This window comes from Chiloscyllium plagiosum, unplaced genomic scaffold, assembly GCF_037043375.1.
Source record: "Chiloscyllium plagiosum isolate Xiang-an unplaced genomic scaffold, Cpla_swu_hap1 HiC_scaffold_25, whole genome shotgun sequence".
Classification (NCBI taxonomy): domain Eukaryota; kingdom Metazoa; phylum Chordata; class Chondrichthyes; order Orectolobiformes; family Hemiscylliidae; genus Chiloscyllium; species Chiloscyllium plagiosum.
Genome location: NW_028270163.1, coordinates 51,486,800 through 51,514,676, shown reverse-complemented (window position 1 = coordinate 51,514,676; position 27,877 = coordinate 51,486,800). Strand labels below are relative to the sequence as shown.

Genomic DNA, 27,877 nt, shown 5'->3' with positions numbered 1-27,877 from the left:
AAGGATAGGTTGTGCCTCACAAACCTTACTGAGTTCTTTGAGAAGGTGACCAAACAGGTGGATGAGGGTAAAGTGGTTGATGTGGTGTATATGGATTTCAGTAAGGTGTTTGATAATCTTCCCCACGGTAGGCTATTGCACAAAATATGGAGGCATGGGATTGAGGGTGATTTAGCAGTTTGGATCAGAAATTGGCTAGCTGAAAGAAAGAGGGTGGTGGTCGATGGGAAATATTCATCCTGGAGTCCAGTTACTAGTAGGGTAACCGCAAGAATCTGTTTTGGGTCGACTGTTGTTTGTCATTTTTATAAATGACCTGGATGAGGGCATAGAAGGACGGGTTAGTAAATCTGCAGATGATACTAAGGTTGCTGGAGTTATGGATAGTGACAAAGGATGTTGTAGGTTACAGAGCTGCAAAGCTGGGCTGAGAGGTGGCAAATGGAGTTTAATGTGGGAAAGTGTGAGGTGATTCACTTTGGAAGGAGTAACAGGAATGCACAGTACTGGGCTAACAGTAAGATTCTTAGTAATGTAGATGAGCAGAGAGATCTTGGTGTCCAGGTAGACAGATCCTTGAAAGTTGCCACCCAGGTTGATAGGGTTGTTAAGAAGGCATATAGTGTTTTAGCTTTTATTGGTAGAGGCATTGAATTTCAGAACCATGAGATCATGCTGCAGCTGTACAAAACTCTGGTACGGCCACATTTGGAGTATTGCATACAGTCTGGTCACCAGCCAGCTGGAACTGACAACCGGAAGCGGCAGAGCAAACCACTATAAATGCCGGAAAAAACAATACAGAAGCGCTTCACAGGAGGCTCCCAAGCACTGAAGATGTCACCTATACAGGGGACGAAACATCTGCAACACAAATTCCCAGCTAGGCGAACAGAACCACAACAATGAGCACCCGAGCTACAAATCTTCTCCCAAACTTTAGACATAGCTTTAAATTGAAGGCTGATACGTAAAGGACCTATCAGAGATAGTTTCTTTACTCAGGGAGTAGTAGGGGTGTGGATCACAATGCCTGCAACAGTAGTAGACTCACCAATCTTAAGCGCATTTGAATGGTCATTGGATAGGCATATGGATGAAAATGTAATAGTGTTGGTTAGAAGGGCTTCAGATTGGTTCCATAGGTTGGTGCAACATCGAAGGCTGAGGGGCCTGTACTGCGCTGTAATGTTCTATGTTCTAAAAGCTTATTGTATAATCCCTCCTCTTCAAATTTGATTGGCTGAGTTTCCTTCATGATCACAATGGCATCAATAGCATCTGTTCCCTTGATAAAGGCAGATGCAAAGTATTCATTATAACCCTGTCATTCCCTTCAGGTTAGAGGAGCAAAACATCACTCTTTCACTTTTGACCAGAAATATTCAGTCTTTAAATTGTACTGATTTGTTTTCCCAGTTGTTGGATGCTCTATAAAATTATTACAATATTACAGTTGCTGGAGGTGTCACAAAACACTCCAAATTATATGAAGGTACATTTAGCAATAACTGGGATAGGATAGTTTTACTATATCCCAAATATACAAAATTAAGTATACAATCTATAGAATACAAATTAGAGACACTGGAGAAGCACTTGACGTCATATTACCATTTCCTTGATATGACATGATGTTAGTGTAGTCCCCCTCATGATTCCTGTCTGAATCAGCTTCTGCAAATATATACAGTACAATTAGAAATAGGCTGATGTACAGAGTGCTATTTGAATGCTTTTAAATGTGGTCATTTACTAGTAAAATGCTGCTAAACCATCACTGTTATTACCATTCTATTGCTGGTTATATTGAGGGTTAAAAATGCAGAAGTTTGGTTTCAGTTACGGTGGATTCACGTTTATTGTATTTCAGTATTTTCTGTGCCTGTGTGCGCTTACAATTAATGCTTTTGAACCAGTCACAAGACGCAAGAAGAAGAAAGCCTTTAGGTTGCTATGAAGATAATTACTGATATTGAAGTTATGCTTTAAACAAAAATTGGTGAACTTTGGTTTTAAAAATATAAGTGGGAAGAAAGCTGACCTGGAGGTTGCAGACATTCTACTTGCTATGTCTTTTGAATAATTCAGTTCTGTGTGTTTGGAGAGATAAATAATGAGTCCCAGAGAATTATGTAGGGCCAGATATCCCTGTAAAGAGAGGTTCAGGTCTGGGATAGATGCTAATGGAGTGTCTACGTAGCATATGACTGTCAGTGGTGCCTATCCTTGGACGAGGATATTTTATTGATTGGAGTATACCACAGACCTGAACTGTGACCTGTGCAACTGGATCCAGAGTATGAGTATGTTTTTTAAAAATATTTTTATTAAAAACATTTTAAAATCTTATACAAAACATCAATTTCCAAAAAAGGGGATAACACCAAAAAGCAGAAAAGTAGAGGTCGCAAAACAAAGTCATAATGCGACTCTATGAGTAATGAACGACCGACTATTCCACCAGAACAAACATATCTACTCAACCTAAACTAAACTACAAACAAATTGAATGAATATTAAATTAAACTAAATTCAAATAAATTAAATCTCACTAGTTTATTCTATTTCACTCATCATTCACCTCCACTGAGGCTCCCATCCCTGGGAGCACCAGCTATAGTACCCGTATTCGTTTTCCCCAGCCTGCCCCTCCCAGGGCCACACAGGCACCCATACTGATTCCCACAGCTATACCATGGCCCTGATTAATATTGCTGATAAATCTGCGTCAATATAATTTAGAAAGGGCTGCCACGTGTTGTAAAACTGCTCTGTTTTGTGGTGCACCATATTTGTGAGGTGGTCTTGGGGGGAGATGCTCCATCACCAGCCTACGCCACCCCATAAGACCTGGTGGTTTTTCCGACATCCAAATCATAAGAATGTTCTTCCTCACACACTTGGTAGAACGTTACACAGTTTCTTTCCGTGTTCCCACAGAGAGGGCAAATTTGGCAACCCCAAAAGAAGAAATACCAGATCCATGTTAATTTCAATCCCCAGGATGTCCTTTAGCTCCCTTATTATAGCATTCCAGTATCTCTGGATCTTACAACATGATCAGTAGCAGTGTGGGAGAGTGTCTATACTAATGTTACATTGGGGACACCCTGATGACGTTTCTCTCTTAAACTTAGCTAACCTCTCTAGCGCCATATGAGCCCTGTCTAAGATCTTCAATTGCATGGCCTGCGCTCTGTTACATACTGAAATTTTCCTTATATTTCCCCATACATCTTCCCATACTTCCAATGAAATATCTTCTCCTAGCTCTCGATTCCATATCCTACAGGGTCCTTCCACATCCTCCAAAGCACGACCTTTCTGTAAATGATACAAAGTACTAACTGAAAGAGCACCTGTACACCGGAGTACTCCTTTCTCCACTTCTGACTAATACTGAGCCAGGAGTGAGGTCTTCCTCTGTATATAATCCCTTATCTGAAAGTACCAGAAAAGGTCCCTATTAGACAGTCCATATTTATGGCTTAACTGACTAAATGACATCAAGACCTCCCCCTCGAACAAACCTCCCAGGCATGAGATTCCCTTATTCTCCCATAACCTAAAGCCAGAGTCCATTGCCCCAGGTTTAAATTCTTGGGCTCCCACCAACGAAGTAAACGGCGAGGTCTTAGACCAATTGCCCTCGTCTTGCCTCATTATCCTCAGACTTTCACCTTATTTAAAACGATTGGATTCTTATACTGCTCGGTCACGGCTTTCATCTTATCCAGAAATAATAAATTAACTAGAGGACTGCGAGGCTTCAATGTCAAGCCAAATTGACTCTGAATCCCCCGTATCCCAGTCACCAACATATGCTAACAGGGTGTTTATTTGATATTTCTTCAACTCCATAAGATCCACCCATCCCTCTGCCCGCGAAAGCTGCAATTTAGTGAATTTAATTAGAGGGCGCCTGTGGCACCAAATACAGGATCCGAGCCAACTACTGAGCCTCCGTAACACTCGTCTGGATAGCAACAACGGGAGCATTCTCTTGGGGTACAACAGATGATCATCTTAATCAGCGCTATTTGGCCGAATCATGATAACAGTAATCCCCCCCACTGCTGCAAATCCTGTTTTATCCTCTCCAGCAATTGTACGTAGTTAGCTTTATACAGCTGGTGGAAGGAAGGAGTAATAAAAATTCCCAAATACAAAAAACCTTTTGATGACCATCTCAACTGGAACTGCATTCCATCCTTCAGATCAGGTGCCTCCACTAATCCCCCCCACCAGCATGGCTTCCGATTTTGTAAAGTTGATCCTGTAGCCCGAGGAATCGCCAAATAAATTAATTGTTTGAATCAATCGAGGAACAGACTTCTCCAGATTGGCCAAGAACAAAAGGACGTCGTCAGCATATAGGGTGATCTTATGCTCCCCCATTCCCACCCTTGGCGCCACTATTTCAGGATCCCTCCTGATAGCCTCAGCTAATGGTTCAATTGCCAAGGTGAATAACAGCGGTGAAAGAAATCACCCCTATTGACTATCTCACCCAATACTAAGTTATCTGACTTAGCACCGTTTGTAATGACTGCCTTAGGACTGCCACCCATCTGGCAAATAATATCCCCCCCCCCCAGACCAAAGCGCTCTGGGACCCCAAACAGATACGGCCATTCTATTCGATCAAACATCTTTTCTGGGCCTAGAGAGACCACCAAACCTGAAATCTATCTTTGTTGGCATACCTGCACTATGTTCTGTACTCTCCTGATGTTGTTGGATGAGCTACGGCCCTGAACAAAACCCGTCTGATTTTCTTTTGGGGCAAGACCTTTTCCAATCTCAGAACCAGCATCTTGGATAGAATTTTAAAGTCTACATTCAACAGTGAAATTGGTCCATAAGAAGGACATTCATCGGGATTGGAGTATAAAGTAAAGTCTCTTCCATTAGGGTGGAGATACCTCCACATGTCCACTAGTCCCAACTCTTCACACATGTCCCCCAACTGCTTAGATTGCGCGGGTGTTCTTGCAAGGCTCCTTGGCACCCTATCAACTTCGGAATCCATTAGGTGACTAAAATCCCTTCCTATGATCGTGTGACGCACACCAAGATTCATTAAATTTAGCAGCTGCATCAATTAGAAATTTAAGAGGGTGGGGGACAATATACATTCAAGACTCCATATTCTTCTCCATGTATTAGAGCTTTAAGAATGATAAACTGTCCATGTTCATCCTTAATCGGCTCTGTTACCTGAAAAGAGAGGTTCCTTCTTACCAGTATAGCCACTTCTCTACTCTTAGGGCTGAAGGAGGAGAAGAATACCCTGTTATAACCTCCCTGCTGGAGTTTCAGATGTTCCTTATCAGTTAGATGCATCTCTTGAAGTAGGGCGATGTCCACCCTTTCCTTCCTAAGGCTTGACAACACCTTCTTTCTTTTAATAGGGGAATGGCTCCCTTTTATGTTCCAGGTGCATCACCTGAGCAAATTACTAGCCATGGTCATCCATGGTAGCCTGTGGTTTCCCAAGAGGATGAAGCTAATCTGAGGTGTGATGAGCAATAAGGACATTAACTCTATGAAATTTAAAAACTACTCCTATAAAAACTACTACAACTAAAAAACTAATCACTACATTTAACTGAAGCAAACACCCAAGTAACTCCCAACTCACTAAAGATCTTCTTCCTTGCCTATAGGGAGCACTCCTCCCAATCCTTGCTACCATCTGAACTCCCTCTAGCTGAGGCCATGCCCTAGCCCCAGGAAAATAACAGGTTTTCCTCATTTGTGAATTACATTCCAAGAGTTAACAATGGATACCCATCCCTCCCTCCCTCCACCCCCCCAACGCCCCCCCCATCCACTTATCTTAACCACAGATATAGCCACTCCAATACAAAATCAAAAGAACAGCAATAGAAAGGGGCCTTAGATAATACCCAACCGACCGATATATAAAATAATTCTGGTTTTACATCAAGGCAGTACATATAAAGCCAATAACCACAAAAGAAGGGGAGAGAGAAGAGAAAAGAAGGAGCAATAAAAAAGACCCATACCATTGTCTGCAATGATGCCCTCTCCCCTCCCACCCCGACTCAAGTCCTTTAATTCAAAGAATTCACAAAGTCCTTCACCTTTTCTGCGGAGTTGAAGTTATATATCGTTCCCCCCCATGGGCGAAACGCAACATAGCTGGGTACCTCAAGGATTATTGAATGTTCAGGCCCCTTAATTCTTTTTTGACTTCATCAAATGCCCTTCTCTTCTTAATTAGGGCTCCTGAAAAATCCTGAAAAAACATTATGTTTGAGCCTTTGTACATTAAAGCCTGTGAATTTCTTCCCAGTCTTCTTGTTGTTTCAACTATTAACTGTTTTTCTTTATAATACAGGAGCTGCACTAGGACCGCGTGGGGTTGCGGGTCCAACCCCAACTTGCACATTGCGATCCGGTAGGCCCACTCCACACTCACCAGGCCTGACTCCAACTCCAACTCCAGGAACTTTGGGAGCCACCTTCCAGGAAGCCGTTCCTCCCCTCCTCGCATTCCGGAAGACCCAACAATTTTTATTCTCTAGGTCGTTGACTTGTTCCTGAAGGACCAAACCTGGTCTTCCACCGTTCTGATCCTTCCTCGCGAGACCTCTGCCACGGTCTCTGATGCTGCGGTCCTTTCCTCTACTGCCTCCATTCTTTGGTCCAGTAATTGAATTTCCTGCTCATGCTTTCTTAGCATGGCAGATAGTGATTCTACTGCTGCTTTGATCTTCTCTTGGAGTTTGTCAAACTCCGAGAGTAAATGCTGCTGTCCTGTTAGATCCAAAGGGGCCACCACAGGAGTCTAAGCACTGGCTGCAGGCACTCCCAATGTAGTCGGGGAGTGCCCTGTCTGCTGTACTCCTTTAGGCCCTTACCTTTATTTGATTTCATTCTGGCCTTGAAGCTGTCAAACACAATTTCAGCAGCTCCACATGATCAGCAAGTTTAAATTAGTACTTTTTTCTCCTGGGGGTGGTCAATGAGGGTTGTGGGGGGGTGGAGGGGGGGGGGGGGGGGGGGATGGTGTAAAGGTCCAGGTCCACCTTGCCCAGGGGTATGGCACAGAGCCCAGCACAGCAGACCATTCAGACCGCCACCATCTTGGATCTCATGAGTATGTTTAAAAGCCTAATTGAGTGAAATCAACAGTGAAAGATCAAGATTGATTAGGACTGTTGGATTAAGTTTAAGGAGCTCCTCACTTATTTTGAATTATTATCTTAATTGTTCAGTGTACCTATCTAAATATGATTGCTTGTATGGTAAAGATTCTCTTGGTTCCTCCATACATTATGTTCTTTAAGGGATTATATCCTACCAAGCCAGATTCTAACAAATACCGTGCCTGTATTCTTGTATCTAGGTGAACTTTGTTAAATTCAGAACACAGCCATTGTCTATATCATTTTGCATGGCAGGTTAGGTGCAATGTTCCTAGAAGACTGTGAGAGTCTGTTGCACACATTATTCAAATATGGTCTTTTTAAAATTTCTAATAGAATCAGTTTTCCGATTCTTGCATTGTTCTTTCCATCAGGCGTGCCAGACCGAAATAAGCCAAGTTCATATGATTTTGAAAGCGCCTATATGCAAAAGCACTTAGACTCAAGCATATACAGTATATTTATGTATAGCAAGTAATTAACTACTTTTTGCCCTTCTGAGGAATAGTAGTTGGCCATTCAGCCCCTCGAGCTTGTTCTGCCTTTCAGTTAGATCACAGCTGATCTGGGGTCTAACTCCATATACCTGCCTTTGGTCCATATCCTTGCTTAATAAAAAATTATCTATCTTAGATTTAAAATTAACAACTGATTGAGCAGTTTGTGGAAGACCATTTCAAACACCTATCATCCTTTGTGTGTAGAAGTGCTTTCTAACATCTCTTCTGAACAGTGTGGCCCTAAATTTTTGACTATGTCCCATAATTCTAGAATCTGAAATCGATGGAAATAATTCATCATTATACACCTTGTCTTTTCCTGTTAATATCTTGAAGACTTCGATCAGATCAACCCTTAACTTTCTAAATTTTGGAGAAAACAGGATTAATTTGTATAATCTCTCCTTATTATTTAACCCCCAAAGTCTAAGTATTATTCTTGTGAACCTACTTGTATTCCCTCCAAGGTGTAATGTTCAGATCTGCGCAAGTATCCCAAGTGAGGTCTAACTAGGTTATTGTACAGCTGCAGTATTACTTCTACATTCTTGTATTTCACTCCTCTAGATATAAATGGCCAGCATGCCATTAGCCTTCTTGATTATTTTTTGCACTTGTTTGTAAGATTTTAAAGATCTATGTACCTGAACCCCCTCACCCCTCAATCCCTTTGGACATCCACTATAATTAACATCATACCATCTATCCTTTCTCGGTCCAAAATGGATAAACTAACACGTCCTTGTGTTGAAACTCATCTGCCACAGTTTTGCCCATTCACCCAGTCTATCATCCTTTGTAATTTTATGCTATCATCTTCATTGTTCACAATGTTGCCTAACTTTAGCTCATCAACAAATTTAGATATTTGACTTTCTATGCCATTATCTAAGTCATTCATAAATAATGTGAATAACTGAGGCCCTAACAGATATCCTTGCAGAACACCACTGGTCACATCCTGCAAATTTGAGCACCCATCCATTATTCCTACTTTCTGTCAGCAGCCAAGTAACCAATTTTCCAGCTATCTGAGTAATTTGCCCTCAATTCTGCGGCATTCAGAGAAATATATTTGCAAGGACAAACCAGATGGTTTTATCCTGTTGTTTAGCACATCTCATAATAGCTAGAGCTGGTAACGGAGTAGATTAACAGAGCTGGAACAATGCAATTGCATGACTAGTTTATTGATAAAAACAGAAGAAGTATTCAGCGCCTTTCATATAGTTCACTTCAAATGCATCCTGACTATACACTGCAACTCTCTAATTTTGATTTATATAGTTAAAAATCACACAACACCAGGTTATAGTCCAACAGGTTTAATTGGAAGCACTAGCTTTGGAAGCTAGTGTGCTCCAATTAAACCTGTTGGACTATAACCTGATGTTGTGTGATTTTTAACTTTGTACACCCCAGTCCAACACCGGCATCTCCAAATTTTGATTTATATGTTATTGTTTTGCAAAAATGGAGAAAACTTTCCTAAAGAAACAAACAAGATTGCCTGTGAGCGAGGAAGAACTTTAGATTTCTAGGAGTGGAAATTGCCATTTCTTTCTGTCACATTTGTACGGGCCATCCTGAAAATTGACATTGATTTTTTTTTGACAAATACAGTTTTGTTAAAGCTGTAAAATATTACCTGTCGAATGTAACCGTACTAAATGTTAAGTTTAAATGGAAATACTTTAGGAATGTGAGGCAGCCCTTTGTATTATTTCTTGTGTATTCACAGTTAATCTAAGGGTGTTAAGGTAAACATTTTCTATAATTTCTGAAGATCTTAACTGTAAGATGTGATCCATTTACCTTGCTGTTCTATCAGCATGTCAGAATCTGGTTGGTTGAGCTCTGCAAATGTAGAATTTCAGTCAATGCTATTAGAGGAACATTGAAACTCAGTTCGCAATAATTCAAGATCAAAACTAAATATGACTTCTTTTAAAATATCCTGATTGCAGGAGGTTCCACAACATTGCAATACAGTTCAATGCAAAAAAACTTGATGTAGAATTTTAAGTTAAGAACGATGAACCAACCATGCTCTGAATGGAAGACTGTTAAGAAAACTGAGGAACACAGAAACCCAGAGCTTCAGACAGGCACACAAATCTTTAAAGGTGGAATTGTAGATAGAAAAGACAATGAGTATTATATTTGACCAATGTAGTTGATGAAGATGGCTATGATGAGACTCATTTTCCACCAACTGTTTCTTGAATGTCTAACCATATTACATTGAAACGGTTGTTCAAATTCTAAAGTCTGTTTTTTTTTTCAAATCTTAGGCTACTTACATGCTTGGTGGTTTGAAATCTGGTACTCTAACCATGCAGCATTTTGAAACAAAAATAAATTGAACGTGAATGGGAAACATTGAGAAAAAAATATTCAGTTTTCAGTATTGGGAGATGGTGGTCTCATGGTAGTCATTGGACTAACAATCCAAATGTCCAAGCCTGGGGCATGTGTTCAAATCCAATCAAGGCCACTGGTGAAATTTAAATACACTGATAAAATCTGGAAATGAAAGTTGTCTCATGGTCACCATTGTTATCAGCAATCGTAAAATCTGATGTCATTTAGGGAAGGAAATTTGCTATCCTTCAGGTGACTCTTAAACTATTCTGAAGTGTCCTAGCAAGCCACTCGGTTCAAGGGCAATAAATACTAACTTTGCCATTAGCATCTCGATCCCAAGAAAGAAATCTTAAAAATAGCTGTGTGATAACATTATATTTTGTAGGTTTGAATTGGTTGTTCATGGACATCATTAGGCTGCTGCAAGTTGTATCCGGACCAAACTGTGCATTCATTGTAACATGCTACATTATTCTCTTCACTTGTTTAAATATATGTTTATACATTTAGATCAGCAAGTAAATGTAAATTATGAATTCACTATACTGTCCATGACAATCAGTAACAGTGACCATTGCAAAATCCTTATGGAGACAAAGTCCCACCTCCACAGTGAGAATACCCTCCATCATATTGTGTGGTACTATCACTGTGCTAAATGGGACAGACTTTGAACAGATCTGGCAACTCTAAACTGGGCATCCATGAGACGCTGTGGGCCATCAATTGCAACAGAATTGTACTCTGGCAAAATTTGCAATCTTATGACCCAGCATATTCCTCATTCTACCACTAACATCAAGCCAGAGGACCAACCCCATTTCAGTGAAGAGTGCAGGAGGGCATGCTAGCAGCAACACCAGGTGTACCTAAAAATAAGGAATCAACCTTGTGAAGTTACCAAACACGACTATTTGCATGCCAACAGCTTAAGCAGCAAGTTATAGACAGAGCGAAGCAATCCTGCAACCAATGGATCAGATCTAAACTCTGCAGTCCTACCACACCCTGTCCTATGATAGTGGACAATTCTACAATTCTCTGGTAGAGAAGGCTCCACAAATATCCCCAGCCTCAGTGATAGAAGAGCCCAGCACATCAGTGCAAAAGACAAGTCTGAAGCATTCGCATCAATCTTCAGCAGGATGTGCCAAATCGATGATCCATCTCTGCCTCCTCCAATGGGCTCCAGCATCACAGATGCCAATCTTCAGTCAATTTGATTCACTCCACATGATATCAAGAAACAGTTGGAGGAACTGGATACTGCAAAGGCTATGGGTCCTGACAACATTCTGGCAATAGTACTGAAGACGTCTCCTCCAGGTCTTGGCATTCCCCTAGCTAAGCTCTTCCCGAACAGCTACAACACTGGCATCTACCCAAAATGTGGAACATTGTCCAGGTATGTCCGGTACTCAAAAGACAAGACAATTCCAACCCGGTCAATTACTGCCCCATTAGTCTACTCTTGATCATCAGTAAAATGATGGAAGGTGTCATCAATAATGCTATCATGCAGCACCTGCTCAGTGACTCTCAGTTTGGATTCCAACAATAGCACTCAGCTCCTGACCTCATTACAGCCTTGGTTCAAACATGGACAACAGAGCAGAATTCCAGAGGTGAGGTGAGAGTGACAGCCTTTTTGATATCAAGGCTGCATTCGACTGAGTGTGACATCAAGGAGCCCTAGCAAAACTACCAACTAGTTGGACTCATAACTGGCACACAGGAAGATGGTTGTTTAAGGTCTTGTATGAGGCTAGTTATCTCAGCTTCAGTACATCTCTGTAGAAGTTCCTCAGGGTGGTGTTCCATGCCCAACTATCTTCAGCTGCTTCATTAACAACCTTCCCTCCCTCATAAGGACAGAAGTGGAGATGTTCACTGGACCACGTTCAGCACCATTCGCATATATTGCGAATATATCATCAGATATTGCAACAATCCATGTTCAAATGCAATAAGATCTGGACAATATCTAAGCTTGAACCGACAAGTGGCAAGTAACAAGTAACAGTCACACCACACAAATGCCAGACAATGACCATCTCCAACAGGAGACAATCTATGCACCACCCCTTGACATTCAATGGTGTTACCATCACTGAATCCCCAACTATCAACATCCTGGGGGGTTACCATTGACCGGAAACTCAACTGGACTTACATAAATATAGTGGCTACAAGAATGGGTCAGAGACTAGGAATACTGCAGTGAGTAACTCACCTCCTGACTGCTCAAAGGCTGTCCTCCATCGAAAGGCACAAGTCAAGAGTGTGATTATTCCCCACTTGCCTGGATGGGTACAGCTCTGACAACACTCAAGAAGTTTGACACCATCCATGATAAAGTAGCCTGCTTGACTGGCATCACATTGACAAGCATCCACTCTCTCCACCACTGATGCTCAGTAACAGCGGAGTGTACCAAGATGCACTGCAGTAATTCACCAAAGATCCTGAGATAGCACCTACCTAACTCACAACCACTTTCATCTGCAAAGTCAAGGGCAGCAGATACATGGGAATTCCACAATTGGCAAGTTCCCTCCAAGCCATTCACCATCCGGATTTGGAAATATATTGTCGTTCCTTCACTATGATTGAACAAAATCCTGGAATTCCCTCCCTAATGGCATGGGGGTCAACCTGCAGCACATGTACAGTTCAAAAAGGCAGCCCAACAGCACCGTCTCAACAGCAACTAGGACGGGGCAACAAATGCTGACCAGCCAGCAATGCCCACAAGTGAATATAAAATAGACCAGTTATAAGCATTTATTTCCTTCAGTATGTTTAAAAATGATCATTTAACACATTTTTATATTTATTTGGCAGCAAGAACTGATTTTACAAAATCTACTCTTGTGAGGAAGTTATGAACAGCTTGTTATATTCTTACTTGGATGCGTAATGTTTCCAATTTTGCTATAAATAACCTCCATACTTTTTTTCAGAGACCCTGGAAATAAAATGCAAACACATTAGGGTTCCTGCAAAGGAAATGTTTTTGTGCAAGAAGATCTTTCACTGTCATTTCCACAATGAGATTATAAAATTACTTTGACAGTATTCAGTGGATTTTAAAATGTTTTCCACTTGTGCAGTCTAGTTATATTTGTGTTTCTTGGTATCATGTTCCTGTGTGCACATCTTGTATGACCAACGTGCTCAAAAATGAATTGTTCTGTATCATAGAAAAGGATGGTGGCAAGCTGTGCTCATACTGATGTTCCATACTGGTTTCCTTGTCAATTGCACACAATGTGTGCCTCTTCACGACAGGCTAAGTTATATGTCTGGGGACAAGAATGTGAAATATTCACAGAACCTGTGCATCTTTGTCTAGCTTTTTTATTTACACTTTTTTGGTGATATATCATTCACATATATGGATAATGTACAGTGCTGAGGATCAGCTATGGTCAAAAATTAGTGTGTGTCCCCTTTTATTTAATATTTGCTTTTTCTCTGCTGTCACCTGAGTCATACAGCATGGAGACAGACCCTTCGGTCTAACCAGTCCATGCTGACCATAATCCCAGACCAAACTAGTTCCACCTGCCTGCACATTTCTTAATCATCTACTTATCTAAATGTCTTTTAAATTGTACCTGTACCCACATTCACCACATCCTCTGAATGTTCATTTCACACACAAACCAACCTCTGTGTAAAAACAAATTGCTCCTCATGGGTTTTTAAAACCTTTCTCCTCTCAACTTAAAATTATGTGCCCCTAGTTTTGAAATTCCTCCATCTGAGGGAAAAGACATCTGCCATTTACCTTATCTATGCTCTTTATGATTTTATAAACATCTATAAAGTCACCTCTCAACCTCCAACATTCCATTGTAAGTAGTCCCAGCCTCCAATCTCTCCCTTTAACTCAAACCCTCCATTCCCAGCAACATTCTGGTAAATCTCTTCTGAACCCTGTCCAGCTTAATAATATGCTTCCTGTAGCAGGGAGACCAGAAGTGCACACAGAAAATGCCTCAACCAATGCCCTGCACAATCTCAAACTGACGTCCCAACTCCTATACTCAAGTGATGAAGGCAAGCATGCTCAATGACTTCTTTACCATCCTATCTATGTTTAAAGAATTATGTACCTGAACCCCTAGAATTACGTTCTACAAAACTTTCCAAGGTCCTACTTTTACTTGCATAATTTCTTCCCTTGTTTGTTTTATCCAAATACAATATCTTGCATTCATCCAAATTAAACTCCAACTGCCAGTCTTCAGGCCAGTGACCCAAGTGATCAAAATCTCTTTGTAATATTAGATAATCTTCCTCACTGTCCACTATACCACCAATCTTGGTGTCTGTATTCTCATCTAAATAATTTCTCTAAAAGACAAGCAGAAGTGGACCCAGCACTCATCCCTGTGGAACACCACTGGTCAAAGACCTCCAGACTGAAAAACAACCTTCCACCAACACTCTCTGATAAAAACAATTGACTTAAATACAAGAGACTAATTGGCAAGCTCATCCTGAATTCCATGTGATCTACCTTTGCTAATTAGTCTGCCATGTTGCACCTTGTCAAAGGGTTTACTAAAGTTCAAGTAAACACTGTCTACAGCTCTGCCCACATCAATCTTCTTAGTTACTTCCTCAAAAACTCAATGAAGTTTGCGAAACACTATTTCCTTCGCACAAAATCAAGTTTCCTAATCACTCCTAGCCTCTACAAATGCATATAACTCCTATCTTTCAGAAGCACTTCCAACAGTCAGACTAACAGGTCTTCAATTCCCAGGCTTCTCCTTACATCCCTTTTTTAACAAAAGTACAACATTAGCCACTCTCTAGTCAACAGGCACCTCACTCGTAGTTATAGATGATGCAAATATTTATGCCAGGGGCCTTGCAATTTCCTCCCTAATGTCCCACAAAGTCCTACCTGTAGATTTGTCCACCTTCATATTTTCTATGACCTCCAGCATTTCCTCTTCTATAATGTGAACTGTTTTCAAAGTATCAATATTTGTTTCTGAGTTCTCAAGCCTCTATTTCTTTCCCAGCATTAAAAACAGATGCAAAATATTCATTTAATCTCTCTTCCATCTCCTGAGGTTCAACACAAGGACATCCTCTTTGAACTTTAAGGGACCTTTTTTTTTAGATTAGATTAGATTACTTACAGTGTGGAAACAGGCCCTTCGGCCCAACAAGTCCACACCGCCCCGCCGAAGCGCAACCCACCCATACCCCTACATTTACCCTTTACCTAACACTAGAGGCAATTTAGCATGGCCAATTCACCTTACCTGCACATCTTTGGATTGTGGGAGGAAACCGGAGCACCCGGAGAAAACCCACGCAGACACGGGGAGAACGTGCAAACTCCACACAGTCAGTCGCCTGAGGCGGGAATTGAACCCGGATCTCTGGCGCTGTGAGGCAGCAGTGCTAACCACTGTACCACCGTGCAGCCCACTAACTCTCCCTCTAGTTGCTCTCTTGCTCTTAATTACTTGTAGAATCTCTTTGGATTCTCCTTAACCTTATTTGCCAAGGCTATCTCATATCTTCTCTTTGCCTTCCTTACTTCCCTTTTCAGAATGCCCCTATACTGCTTATGCTGTTCAACAGATTCATTTGAACCCAATTGTCTATATCTAATGTATGATTCATTTTTATTCTTGACTAGATTCTCCATATCTTTATTAATTCATTGTACTCTAATCCTATCAGTCTTACCTTTCACTCTAACAGGACATAATGACTTTTGTGAAATTCTGTTTGTACCAACAATGCTTTTCCAGTGAAAAAAGCTTATTTGGACAAGTGTTTTGCAGGAGAAAATGGAAGCCTTGAAGATGTGTCAGGAATCCAGCTATGTCAGAAGTATTCTGCAGGTTCTGTCTTGGTAGGTAGCAGAAGGTCTGGATTCAAGTCCCGCACCAGAATCCATATCATTCCTGACATGGCTTAATGGATTGATGATCAATCTGCTAATCTTGCCAACACTTTCCCACTATTGCCCAAGGGAAGAAAAGTGCATGTTGATATGAAATAAACAAACAAGGTATCCTGTTCTTCGTCCCTTACAACTGTATCTACAGAAGAAGATAGAGATAGTTCACTTCAGAAGACAATCAGTACTCCTGGTGTCTTCTGCTCCAGTTTGTTCAAGAGTAATAAGAGAGTGACAGAAATCTTCCAGGGATATGCAGTGATTCACAGTTCGTCATTCATCACTTCCTCATCACCAATTTTTACACACTGTTTTCATTTTGCATTAAACTCTAGGCCATTATAACCCTTGTCCCACAGCACTTTATGGGTGTTATACAACAATATCACATGAATAAATATAAGTAGGTTTACCTTGATTATGTTGCAAAGGCCCTCTCTGACTTGGTTTAGAGCTGTAATTAAATTTAAAACAAAGAAAACAGGTGATATTTATTGAACTGCTTGTAAGCCCACTGCTTTTCAAGAAACTCCAAAATTTTTGTCATTGAAAACCAAAGGGGTCCGGGTGGGTTATTCTTCAGAGGGTCGGTATGGACTGGTTGGGCTGAAGGGCCTGTTTTCACGCTGTAGGGAATCTAAATCTAAATCTAAATCTAAGTAAGGTCTCTAGTTAGAATGTGGAACCTCAAGGCAAAAGATAAAATGGAATTGACTTTTTAGATTAATATTGATCATGGATGAATACTGGCACAATGTCTCCATTTTTTTTCTCCATAAAATATTTTGTTCTTCCTGTTGCTATATTAAAGATTATGAATTGAAATTCTCTGACTTTCATCTTTTGTGACACCCATATCATCATTTGAACACGATGAGCAGAGAGCAACTTTGCCTGTAAGAATACTGAAAGAGCACAGATTTGCCTTGCTTCTTTGAACAATATATAGAATTCTGTTCATATATCATTCTTCTTACTTTGTTTTTTTAAAGAAATAAGAATACAAATAATTGTTTGAAAAAAATGGACAAAAAGATTCAATATGACTGTTTAAGAAGTCCTACCTTTCATCCTCCTGGTTTATACCTGTTGTTGATTTTTAAAAGAATAGGCAGAATTATTAGACAATCAAGTTGGCAAAGTATTTGAAATAACAAAGAGCAATAGCTGTAACAGTACAAAGAAGCACTCACCTTCATTATTCTTGCACCACTGCTTACAATGTTGAGCTATTAATATTGCCAGTCCTATTATCATTAGTGAAATTACGACTATTATTATGTAAATCCACCATAGAAATCCACCACCTGGAGTTAAAGAAACATGTTTTATTTCACAAGCTTCTCATAACTTCTGTTCAGCTACGTTTTATATTAATAACACATTTGTGGTTGCAGGAACATGTATGAATAAATGAAGAAAATATTGTCTTGTGGCTCTTTTCTCTGTTGCAGACTGAAAATCCAAGGCATATATTTTATACAATTTAATATTACCTATCTATTGTATTCAGTACTAATTTTTTAAATCAAAAAAATGTTGTATATTAGGTCACTTGTTGATCGTTCAGGGATAAAATACTTGAAGCAACTGAGTGGTACATTCAGTAGGACCATCATGGCTAAACAAATAGTCCAACTGGTAGCTTCTGTGAGTACTAACACAAATATTGTTCAAAACAGTTGGAGAAGTTGCAACAAACGTTCATCTCATCAATTGTTATCTTAATGGTCCATTTCTTATTAATATGCAAAGCGAGGCTCCAGTTCTTCTGCCCCTACCGTAAGATGTAGGGGCAGAAGCAGGCCATTCAACCATTTGAGTCTGTCCTGCCATTCAATGGCTGATCTGATATTCCTTCTTTCCCACTTTTTCCCTGTAACCTTTGATTTCTTTACTGATTAAAATTGTCTCTCTTGGCATTGAACATACTTAATGACCCAGCTTTGACAGCTGTCTGCAGTAAAGAATTTCACTGATTCGTTAACCTTTGAGATAAGAAGTCCCTCCTCATCTCTGTGCGACCCCTTACTCTGAAATTATGTCCTCTGTTCTTCCTTATAGGAGAGTACAGGACCAATCTTTCCACATCTGCCCTGCCAAGTCCCCTAAAAGTCATGTACGTTTCAGTGATGTTGCCTCTCATTCTTCAAAATTCCTGGTTAACATTCACTGACACACCTCTAAGTTCATTCCCATTCTCCATAATGCCTGTAATTAAATTTATTCTTTCAAAAATTCTCCTCCCTGTTTCTGTTTACATCCACTCCACTTTTCCTGGCTTCACCATCTCAATTCCCTCTGCCACTTTACTTGACATTCACAGGCACAGTTGTAATACTTAAAAGAAGAGGAAGAAATAAAACGGAGGTGAAAAGCAAAAGCAGAAAGAAAGGGAAAATTAAAAGACAGTGGTACAAATCAATAAAAGATAAAGGGAGAGAACTTTCTGCAGTAGGAGTGAAACCATCGCGAAAATGGAAAGGAGCAAGCAAAGTAAAATAAACTCCAGATGCTGAAGGTCTGAAACCAAAGATAGCAATTGCTGGAGAAGCTCAGCACATGTGGCCAAATCTGGAGAAAGAGTGGAGAACACCTTTTCCAGAGTCACTGGACTAGAAACATTAACTTTTTTTTTTACCCTGTTTCTGCCAGAGCTGCTAAGTTTGTCCATTAATTTCTGTTTTTGTTGTTTTAGATCTCCAGCATCTGCAGTTCTTTGTTTTATTTTGATGCCTCTGAGTCATTGGGCTGTGTGTTTGAATCACATATCAGACATTTGAGTACAAAATCTCAGCAGACTCTGAGACTGTGCTATAGTTCTTGAGGTGCCGGGTTCTAGCTGAAATGTTAAGTAATTTCATTGTGACCTTTCTCAACTAGTATTTTAAGAAAGAGACCAGAAAATTCTACCTATAGTTCTGAACAGTATTTATTTCTCAATCGACATCATTAAACACGATTAACTGGTCCCTATCACATTGCAGTTGATAAAACCTTGTTATTTGCAAATTGGACATTGTATTGCCGAAATTAAAATAGTTTGCTGAAATTGATAGTCTAAAGTCTTGGATGAAGAATGTCTACTTGGGGGAGATGGTAAAGAGTCACCAGGACCACAAACATAATTGTGTCATCATGGTGGACAAAGAGAAACACAAAGGAGAAAACTTAAGTAATTACTTAAGTAATCTAAATATTATTGCTTCTTTATGAACTGGGAAAGCTGTGTTTAAAATGTGAATAAATATTATAGAATGAACACTTCAAATGGCACCTATAACCCAGAATGAAGATAAAGTTACATTAGGCATATACATACGTAAAATACGAAAGGATAATCCATTACTGTGTTCTGAAGAAATTTGATTTTCAGCTTTACAGCTGTACACTCCAGAATGCTCCACTGAATCTACTGTTATGTTAAAGCCTGCTGGTATTGCCTGCATTGTAGTAGCTGATTGGAGACTTGATTGATTCCGATACAGTGTATAAGTGATTGGTAGAGTTCCTGTGCTTGTTACGCAGTGCAGTGTCACAGTCTCCCCTAACTTCACCTTGGTAGAATTCAACAGAGGATAAATCAGTGGTTTGGATACAGGAACTGCAATGAAAAGAAGTTATTGATATGATATATTTTAAATGATATTTCTGTTAACTAGAAAAATAAATTCAAACAGCAGTTGTCACTTAATTACCCCATTAGCTTGGCAGGCCAAATTTATGATATTGTTCGCCAATGGTACAAAACAGGTCATTGTTAAAATAAATGTGTTTAAACTACAATAATTCATAATATGTCATTAAACCAGTTGATGGTCTAATGTTGCTGAGCAAAAAGCATTTATAAACTTGCATTTTTCTCATTGCATTGTTAACACTAAGTCTGTAAATACATGGTTTTATAGCAACAAGAAAATTAATTATTCTTCATCTGCTAAAATATAGGCATCTGTTCCTTTAAGACCAGAAGTATTCTGGTTCGTACTGCATGCTTCTCTGGCTTGTATTAGGAAGCCTAGAGAAGGAAATGTCCAAATACAGTCTGGGGACAACCAAAAGGAATGTAATGAATGTGACAATGTTGTGAATCAGAACCCAGTTCTGACTGCACAAACTAAACAAGTATGCTGTTAAACAGCAGAGGTTCCTTTAGCCTTGCAGTGTGTACTTGCGTCTAACTCTTCCTATTGCTATCAACAATGGCTTCATCCATAGTCCTTAACTACCAAGTGAATCCAAAATCATTTTTCAATTTATGAAATTTGCTCAAACCTTCAGAAGAACAATAGGCACACAGGACATAATGTGAGCAGAATCAGATCTTTAAGCTGTGAGTCCATGTTATGTATGCCAGTGCCAGAGCTATGGTGTATTATCTTTGTGCTACACTGTCCAGTTCTAGGCTTGTTAAACTTAATCTGATGCTTCCTCAGGCTGGTGTTTAAAACATAGAGGTTCTCAAATGAGTTACTGACTGTATCTGTAACTTGGCATGTGAGTTTAGCATTGCCTTCTGACAGTGCTGTCCAGAGTTGGACCAAGTGCACACAAGGCATGATTGTTATAATGTACGTGCCTCGGAACTTGTGTTTTCTAATTCTAAGTAACCGCTGGTATCTAGTGAAGAAGTTAGTCCTTTTGCTGTTGTGAGAGAACACCATCATCAGATCCCCCAGAATGTTAGGGTTAACAGTGGCAGTGGTTCCTCTGGTAAAATTGGAGGAGCAGGGCTCAGATCAAACTTAGCAGCAGGAGAGAGCAGATCGAATTCAGTCAGAGTGGGAGAGGGAGTGGGAGAGGGAGAGGGAGAGGGAGAGGGAGAGGATTGAGCTCAGTCGGAGAGGGAGAGGGAGAGGGAGAGGGAGAGGGAGAGGAGAGGGAGAGGGAGAGGGAGAGGGAGAGGAGAGGGAGAGGGAGAGGGAGAGGATTGAGCTCAGTCGGAGAGGGAGAGGGAGAGGGAGTGGGAGAGGGAGAGGGAGTGGGAGGAGAATTGAGCTCAGTCGGAGTGGGAGAGGGAGAGGGAGAGGGAGAGGATTGAGCTCGGTCGGAGTGGGAGAGGGAGTGGGAGAGGAAGAGGGAGTGGGAGAGGGAGTGGGAGAGGGAGTGGGAGGGGGAGAGGGAGAGGGAGAGGATTGAGCTCGGTCGGAGTGGGAGAGGGAGTGGGAGAGGAAGAGGGAGTGGGAGAGGGAGTGGGAGAGGGAGTGGGAGAGGGAGTGGGAGAGGAAGAGGGAGTGGGAGTGGGAGTGGGAGTGGGAGTGGGAGGGGGAGAGGAAAGGGAGAGGAAGAGGAAGAGAATTGAGCTCAGTCGGAGTGGGAGAGGGAGAGGGAGAGGATTGAGCTCAGTCGGAGTGGGAGAGGGAGAGGAGCGGATTGAGCTCAGTCGGAGAGGGAGAGGGAGTGGGAGAGGAAGAGGGAGTGGGAGAGGGAGTGGGAGAGGGAGTGGGAGAGGGAGTGGGAGAGGAAGAGGGAGTGGGAGTGGGAGTGGGAGTGGGAGTGGGAGTGGGAGGGGGAGAGGAAAGGGAGAGGAAGAGGAAGAGAATTGAGCTCAGTCGGAGTGGGAGAGGGAGAGGGAGAGGATTGAGCTCAGTCGGAGAGGGAGAGGGAGAGGGAAGAGAATTGAGCTCAGTTGGAGTGGGAGAGGGAGATGGAGAGGATTGAGCTCAGTCAGAGTGGGAGAGGGAGAGGGAGAGGGAGGAGAATTGAGCTCAGTCGGAGATGGAGAGGGAGAGGGAGTGGGAGAGGAGTGGATCGAGTTCAGTCAGAATTGCAGTAGGAAAGGTGTGGATCAAACTCAGTCAGAGTATTGAACCTGAATCCTAAGGTGAGGCTCCTAAGGGTCAAAAAGTAACACAGGGCAAGTGGATTGGCTGTTTGGAAACCAGCTTTAGAAACTGAGTGAGTAATACCGGGAGGGAGACACAGTATTGTTTGTAGTTTATAAAGAACTGAGAGGGGGAGAGAGAGAAATCTGCTTTGGTGACTAATGGACAAGGTTGAGTAATTGGTTCCTAGTTTATTGTCTGTAGCAATAAGGTTCACAATGGCAGGTGACCTCAGCTTTGTGAAATGCTCCTACTGTGATATGTCGGAAACCAGGGACGCTTCCCATGTCCATAGTGACTACATATGTGTGTCTGGTGTGTCTGGTTGCAATTGCTGATTGACTTCATGGAGCAACTGGAGCTGCGGGTGGACTCACTATGGGGACATTGTGGTTAGGATGTTTAGCAAATTGGTCACACAATTAATAAGGGCAACATAAATGGAAAAGCATGGTGTGGTGGGGGGGGGGGGGGGGCGGTTGGGAGGTGTATCCACCAGAAAGGTTAGGAAGTGTGGGCAGGTAGGATGAGAGCCCCCTATAGTCATTTTCCTCTCAAACAGAGATACTGTGTTGGATACTGGTGGGGTGGATTCTCAACAATCAGATTTATGGCACAGCAGAGGAAGAAAAAAACTGGAAAAGCTTTAGTGATGGGGGGCTCAACTGTAAGGGAAGCCAAGAGATGGTTCTATGGTAACAAATGAGATTGTTGAATGCTATGTTGCCTCCCTAGTGCCAGGACTGGAGATGGCTCAGAGTGGCTACAGGGCATTCTGAAGGGGGGAGCGCGAAGAAAAGAATTAGGTCCTGCAGCAGAATTGACAGAGTTAGTTAGTTGATTTAAAAAGTTATAATCACCAGCTTACCTCCAGGGTCATACACTACCTCGTATACGAATAGGAAGAGAAGACAGAAGAAGACGTGGCTAAAGAGATAGTGTAGGAGGAAAAGCTTTAGATTTTTGGATCACTGGGACAGCCTCTGGGGAAGGTGGGATCTGTAAAGCTGCTATGGCTGCAACTGAACCAGAATGGGTTCAATATCCTTGCTTGGGAGGTCTTAAACTGATCTCAAGTAGAAGGGGCACAGAATAGATGTAAGTTCGGGAGCAAGGTCCAGTCAGATGTAGGAGGAATGCTAGGACAGTCCAGTATAGGAGAGCACATGGGAGGTCTAGAAAGCTAAATTATATCTATCTAATGCAAGGAGCTTGACTGATAAAGTGATGAACTTAGAGTATTGATCAACGCATGGGAATGTGACATTGTTGTAATCACTGAGACATGGTTGAAGGAAGCACAGGAATGGGAACTCAACATTCCAGGGTATATAAGTTTCAGGTGCAATGGGAGAGAAAGTTATGAGGTGGAGGCATTTCATTATTGATAAAAGAAACCATCACTGCAATAATAAGAGGATGTTCTAGAAGGTCTTCAAATTAGACTATCTGGGTAGAAATGGGCGATTTTGCTGCTGGGATTGTACTAGAGGTCTCCCAATAGTCGGGGGAAGATAGAGAAGCAGATACACATGTAAATCACAGAAAAGTTTAGTTGAAGGAGACTTCAGCTTTGCTAACATTAACTGTGATCACTTTAGTGTGGAAGTGTAGAAGGGGTGGAATTTTCAAATTGCATCCAGGAGAGAGCTCCTCGGATGCTGCCTGAACTGCTGTGCTCTTCCAGCACCACTAATCCAAACAAATGGGGCAAGGCTAAACCTAATCCTAGGCAATGAAGCTGGTCAAGTGGTTGAAGTTTCGGTGGGTGAGAATTTTATGGATAGTGATGATAACTCTGTAAGTTTCAAAGTTATCATAGAAAGGGATAAACATAGTGTAGACGTTAAGTGTCTAAACTGGGGAAAGGCTGATTTCAATATCATTAGACAGAATCTGGCAAACAGACTGGGAGCAGCCATTTGTAGTTAAGTCTACATTTGGGAAGTGAGTGTCTTTTAAAAGTAGTTTGAGAGAGTTCAGGGCCTGTGTGTTCTTCTTAAGAGCAAGGGTAATAAGTCCAGGGTACCCTGGATGTCAAGGGATTTTGAGAGTTTGATAAAGAAAAAGAAGGAAGCATATGTCAAGTGCGGGAGATTAAAAACAGGGAAAGCCTTTCAAAAGTACAGTGTGTAGGAGGTTGCTTAACAAGGAATTAGGAGGGCAGAGAAAGGCCAGGAAATATCATTGTCTGATAGGTTCAAGGAAAACTCCAAAGCCTTTGATAAGTATGTTAAGATTAAGAGGATTACCAGAGAAAAAGTGGGACCTATAGAGACCAAAAAGGCAACCTGTGTGTGGAGACAGTGAACATTGATGAGGTCTTAAATGAAACTTTCTCATCTGTATTCACGGAGAGAAAGGCATTGATTGTATCCAAGGATCTGAGTTGGGATGGTGAGATTCTAGATCACATTAAGATTAATAAGGAAGATATATTAGATGCTTTAGCTGGCATACAAGTGTATAAATCCCCAAGGTCTGATGAAATGTATCCTACACTGCTATGGGAGGCAAGGGATGAGGTTGTTGGATCCCTGACAGATATATTCAATACTTCACTGCCCACAGATGAAGCACCAGATGACTGAAGGATAGTTAATGTTTTTCCTTTGTTCAAGAAGGGCAGCAAGGATAGGTCACGTAAGTATAGAGCAGTTCGTCTGATGTCAGTGGAAAAATTTCTGAAGGAGGAGATTAATCAATATTAGTAAAGCCATTGATTGAACAGGGATATTCAGCATGGATTTGTCAGAGTAGATCCTATCTGACATAGTTTATTACGTTTTTTGAAAAGGTAATTAAATATATTAATGACGTTAGTGCAGTCATGAATGTTAGGGACTTCAATGGGAACCAAGGCATATTGGCAAACTGGATCTAAAATTGACTTACAAATAGGAGGGAAAGAGTGGTGTAGGATTTCTTTTTGTAATTGGAAGCCTGTGACCAGTGGTATACAACAGGGATCAATGCTGGGACCTTTGCTGTTTGCTATATACATTAACAACTTGGATGTGAATATAGAAGGTATAATCCACAAGTGTGCAGATGGCATGAAAATTGGTGGTGGTATTAATGAGGAAAATGGTCTCAGGCTACAGGTTGATATAAATTAGCTGATAAACTGGGCATAGGAATGGCAGTAATCCTAGTAAGTGTGAGGAGATGTGTTTTGGGAGGTTTGATACGGAACAGATATGCACAATATATGCTAGGTCATTAGGAAGTACTGAGGAACACAGAGACCTTGGTGTACATGTACATCGATTCCTGAAGATGTCAGCACAGGTTGATAGCATGGTGAAGAAGGCATATAGGATGCTTGCCTTCATTACCCAGCCATATAATATAGGAGCAAGAAAGTCTTGTTACAACTTTATAAAACATTGGTTAGGCCACAGATGGAATCCCATATACATTTCTGGTTGCCACACTATTGGAAAAACATGATTTTACTGGGGAGGGTGCACAGGAGATGTTGTTAGAAGAGGATTTGTTAGGAGGAGACACTGGATAGGCTATGTTTTTTTTCCCTAAAGCAGAGGATATTGAGGGGGGAATCTGACTGTGGTATACAAAATTATGAGAGGCAGAAACAGATCATGAGAATTTCTTCTCCATGGCAGAAGGTGTCTAAGAGCAGAGGTCATAAGTTTATAATGATGAAGAAGTAGTTTAGAGGAGATCTGAAGAAACAATTTTTCACCCAGGAGGTGATAGACATAAACAGAATGCTGCCTGAGGGAATGAAGAGGCATGTGCTCTCACAACATTTTAAAAGCATCTGGATGAGCACTTAAAATGCCGGGGCATTGTAGGCAATGGACCAAGTGCAGGTAAACGGGAGTGTAGTTTAATATTTGTTGGTCAGCATATTCATGGTGGGCAGAAGGGCCTATTTCTATGCTGTATGGCTCTAAAAAATAGCTAATCTAAATCCTCAGATTTCATTCATAACCTGTTTACAACATTTCTCAGGACGATCTCTGCACTTAAAGATTCTAAAACATTGAGAGGTATAAGGAGAGAGATCGCCCCGAAACTGTCAAATGCTGCTAAAAGAAGAAATACAAAATTAGCAGATAAGGTTGGACATTGATATTCTATTCTTGGAAGCTACCATCTGTAACATTTTGATTGAAAATCTGCCAATGTCTGCACCATCACACAATGCTAAAATTACATCTATCTTTATGAAAGCTTGAACTCTTGGTTCATTAACTGAGTTGGTTCCCCTTATGCAATACATTTCCACTGCTCAAGACCTTTGCTTACTTGTACTCTACGTCTCACTCATTACAATCCCCTCTGATTACTATCTAAATTTCCCTATCTATGTTTCTGTAAGCTGATGATTAAAGGGGACTAGAATGAGTTATGGTTATGACATGAAGTCATTGCAGATCCACAGGCTAAATTTTTGTCACTTGTCATACATTGGGCAAGAAATAGGTGTTTGGAGAACCTGGAAAAAATGACAATGGGACTCATAAGCAGATCTGGGAGACGACTGCCTCTTCAAGGACTTCCACTCCAGTTAGGGATAGCAGGTGGGCTCCTGAGCTTAAAGATCCAATAGGAAGTCATCTGGTGCTAAACAATCAGCCCCATTATCAGATTGTGGATGGCGGTGAGCATGGGGGGCCATGCCACTCAGTTGATATAGGAGCCAAAAGAATTAGAGCCATCTGACATGAGGGAATGCTTCCTTACTATAAGTTGCAGCCGATTACTAGCATGGAGCCTTGTACATGAATTGGAGCATCTAACATCTAGCTGGGACGTCATTACCTATTTGCGGATGACTTACTGGCTTGATGAGCATTCCATTTGACAGTTGGAAATCCTAGTTGGCATTGGGAGACTGCCCATTGGCTTCCCAATCTGTCAAATAATCCAGGTGAGACCACATCTGGATTACTGTATATTGATCACTAAAGTTAAGAAAAGATATAATGTATTGGAAGCAGTGCAGAGAAGGTTTACTAAACTAATATGTGGAATAGACAGGTTCTCTTATCAGGAAAGGTTGGACAGGTGAGGCGTGTATCTGTTAGAGTCTAGGTGAGTAAAATGTCACTTGATTGAAACATTAGATCTTGAGGGTTCTGATCCCTTTGAGGAATAGTTGCAATGAACAATCACACTGTACAGGTCAAAGACATCTTCTGATCTCACAGAATTATCATTGTGAATCTCACGCACTGACCATGTCAACCAAAATTCCTGGGCACAAGTAATCTTGACCATGTCATTGTACAGTACAAATTAATCCTAGTAATGGCTGTGAAGCAGAAATTATGTCAGGTGAGCTATAAATTTTCAAATAACCTCTACAATTCACAGGCACAATTGAAGGTCTTATCGCCTGCATGATGTTCAGGTGCTGTTCGCCTTACACTTTGAACTATAAAATGTGCACAGTGCTGCCTTTTATTGGTAATGTGGAGGCTGGCAATAGAAATTCTTATTCTTCCTACGACGCTTACAATCTCCTACTGCATATGTGCCAAATGGCTTGTGTAGCATACAACTGAATCAGGTCTACGATGTAAAAAGTACATATAGAGGCATCCCATTGACTTCCTTGTTGGAAGCCTCACTGACTCAATGTTTGGAGATGGATGTTGATATGTCATTTATAGATGCTGTGATCACATTATTGAAAAGTTGCTTTGTTCTTAATACTACCTGGATTAGTTCATTGGAATTGATCCATATCAATTCAGGCACACAAATTCAACTCTCAGCAGATATGGAGTGGCCTCCTAACGTAGAGTTGACAACCAAAGATGCCCTCACGATACGGTGAAAGTGGAGACCTATTGTTGTTAATCTATCATGGAATGCCATACAGATGTGAGAAGTACAAACAGGCTGTATACTCTGTATAGAGGTAAGCATCAGGACACCATGTCACAATGTTCAGTTTATACACAATACGATACTTTCATGCACAGGGGCTGAGGGGGTCATGAAGTTCCCATGCTTGTCAGGACTGGGGATTCATTACAGTACGTTACAGACAGAGGGCACTGCTTAATCCTTGGATGCTTTGCTCCA

General features: G+C 41.1%; 1 protein-coding gene across 8 annotated transcripts in view; it reads right to left on the bottom strand.

Moving 5' to 3' along the window:
• The window catches only part of LOC122562260 (platelet endothelial cell adhesion molecule-like), an 85,002-nt gene that overhangs the window by 9,330 nt on the left and 47,795 nt on the right, over positions 1–27,877 (bottom strand). For 3 of the 8 annotated variants that reach the window (XM_043715023.2, XM_088000722.1, XM_043715029.2), the window contains 7 exons: positions 19,309–19,590; positions 17,180–17,293; positions 17,051–17,072; positions 16,400–16,440; positions 12,957–13,016; positions 9,497–9,538; positions 1,615–1,677 (listed from right to left, as the gene is read on the bottom strand). In XM_043715023.2, the coding sequence (XP_043570958.2) occupies positions 1,615–1,677; positions 9,497–9,538; positions 12,957–13,016; positions 16,400–16,440; positions 17,051–17,072; positions 17,180–17,293; positions 19,309–19,590 (624 nt within the window). The remainder of the gene's footprint in view (positions 1–1,614; positions 1,678–9,496; positions 9,539–12,956; positions 13,017–16,399; positions 16,441–17,050; positions 17,073–17,179; positions 17,294–19,308; positions 19,591–27,877) is intronic. The other 5 variants (XM_043715027.2, XM_043715030.2, XM_043715024.2 and 2 more) reach the window with 4 other exon arrangements.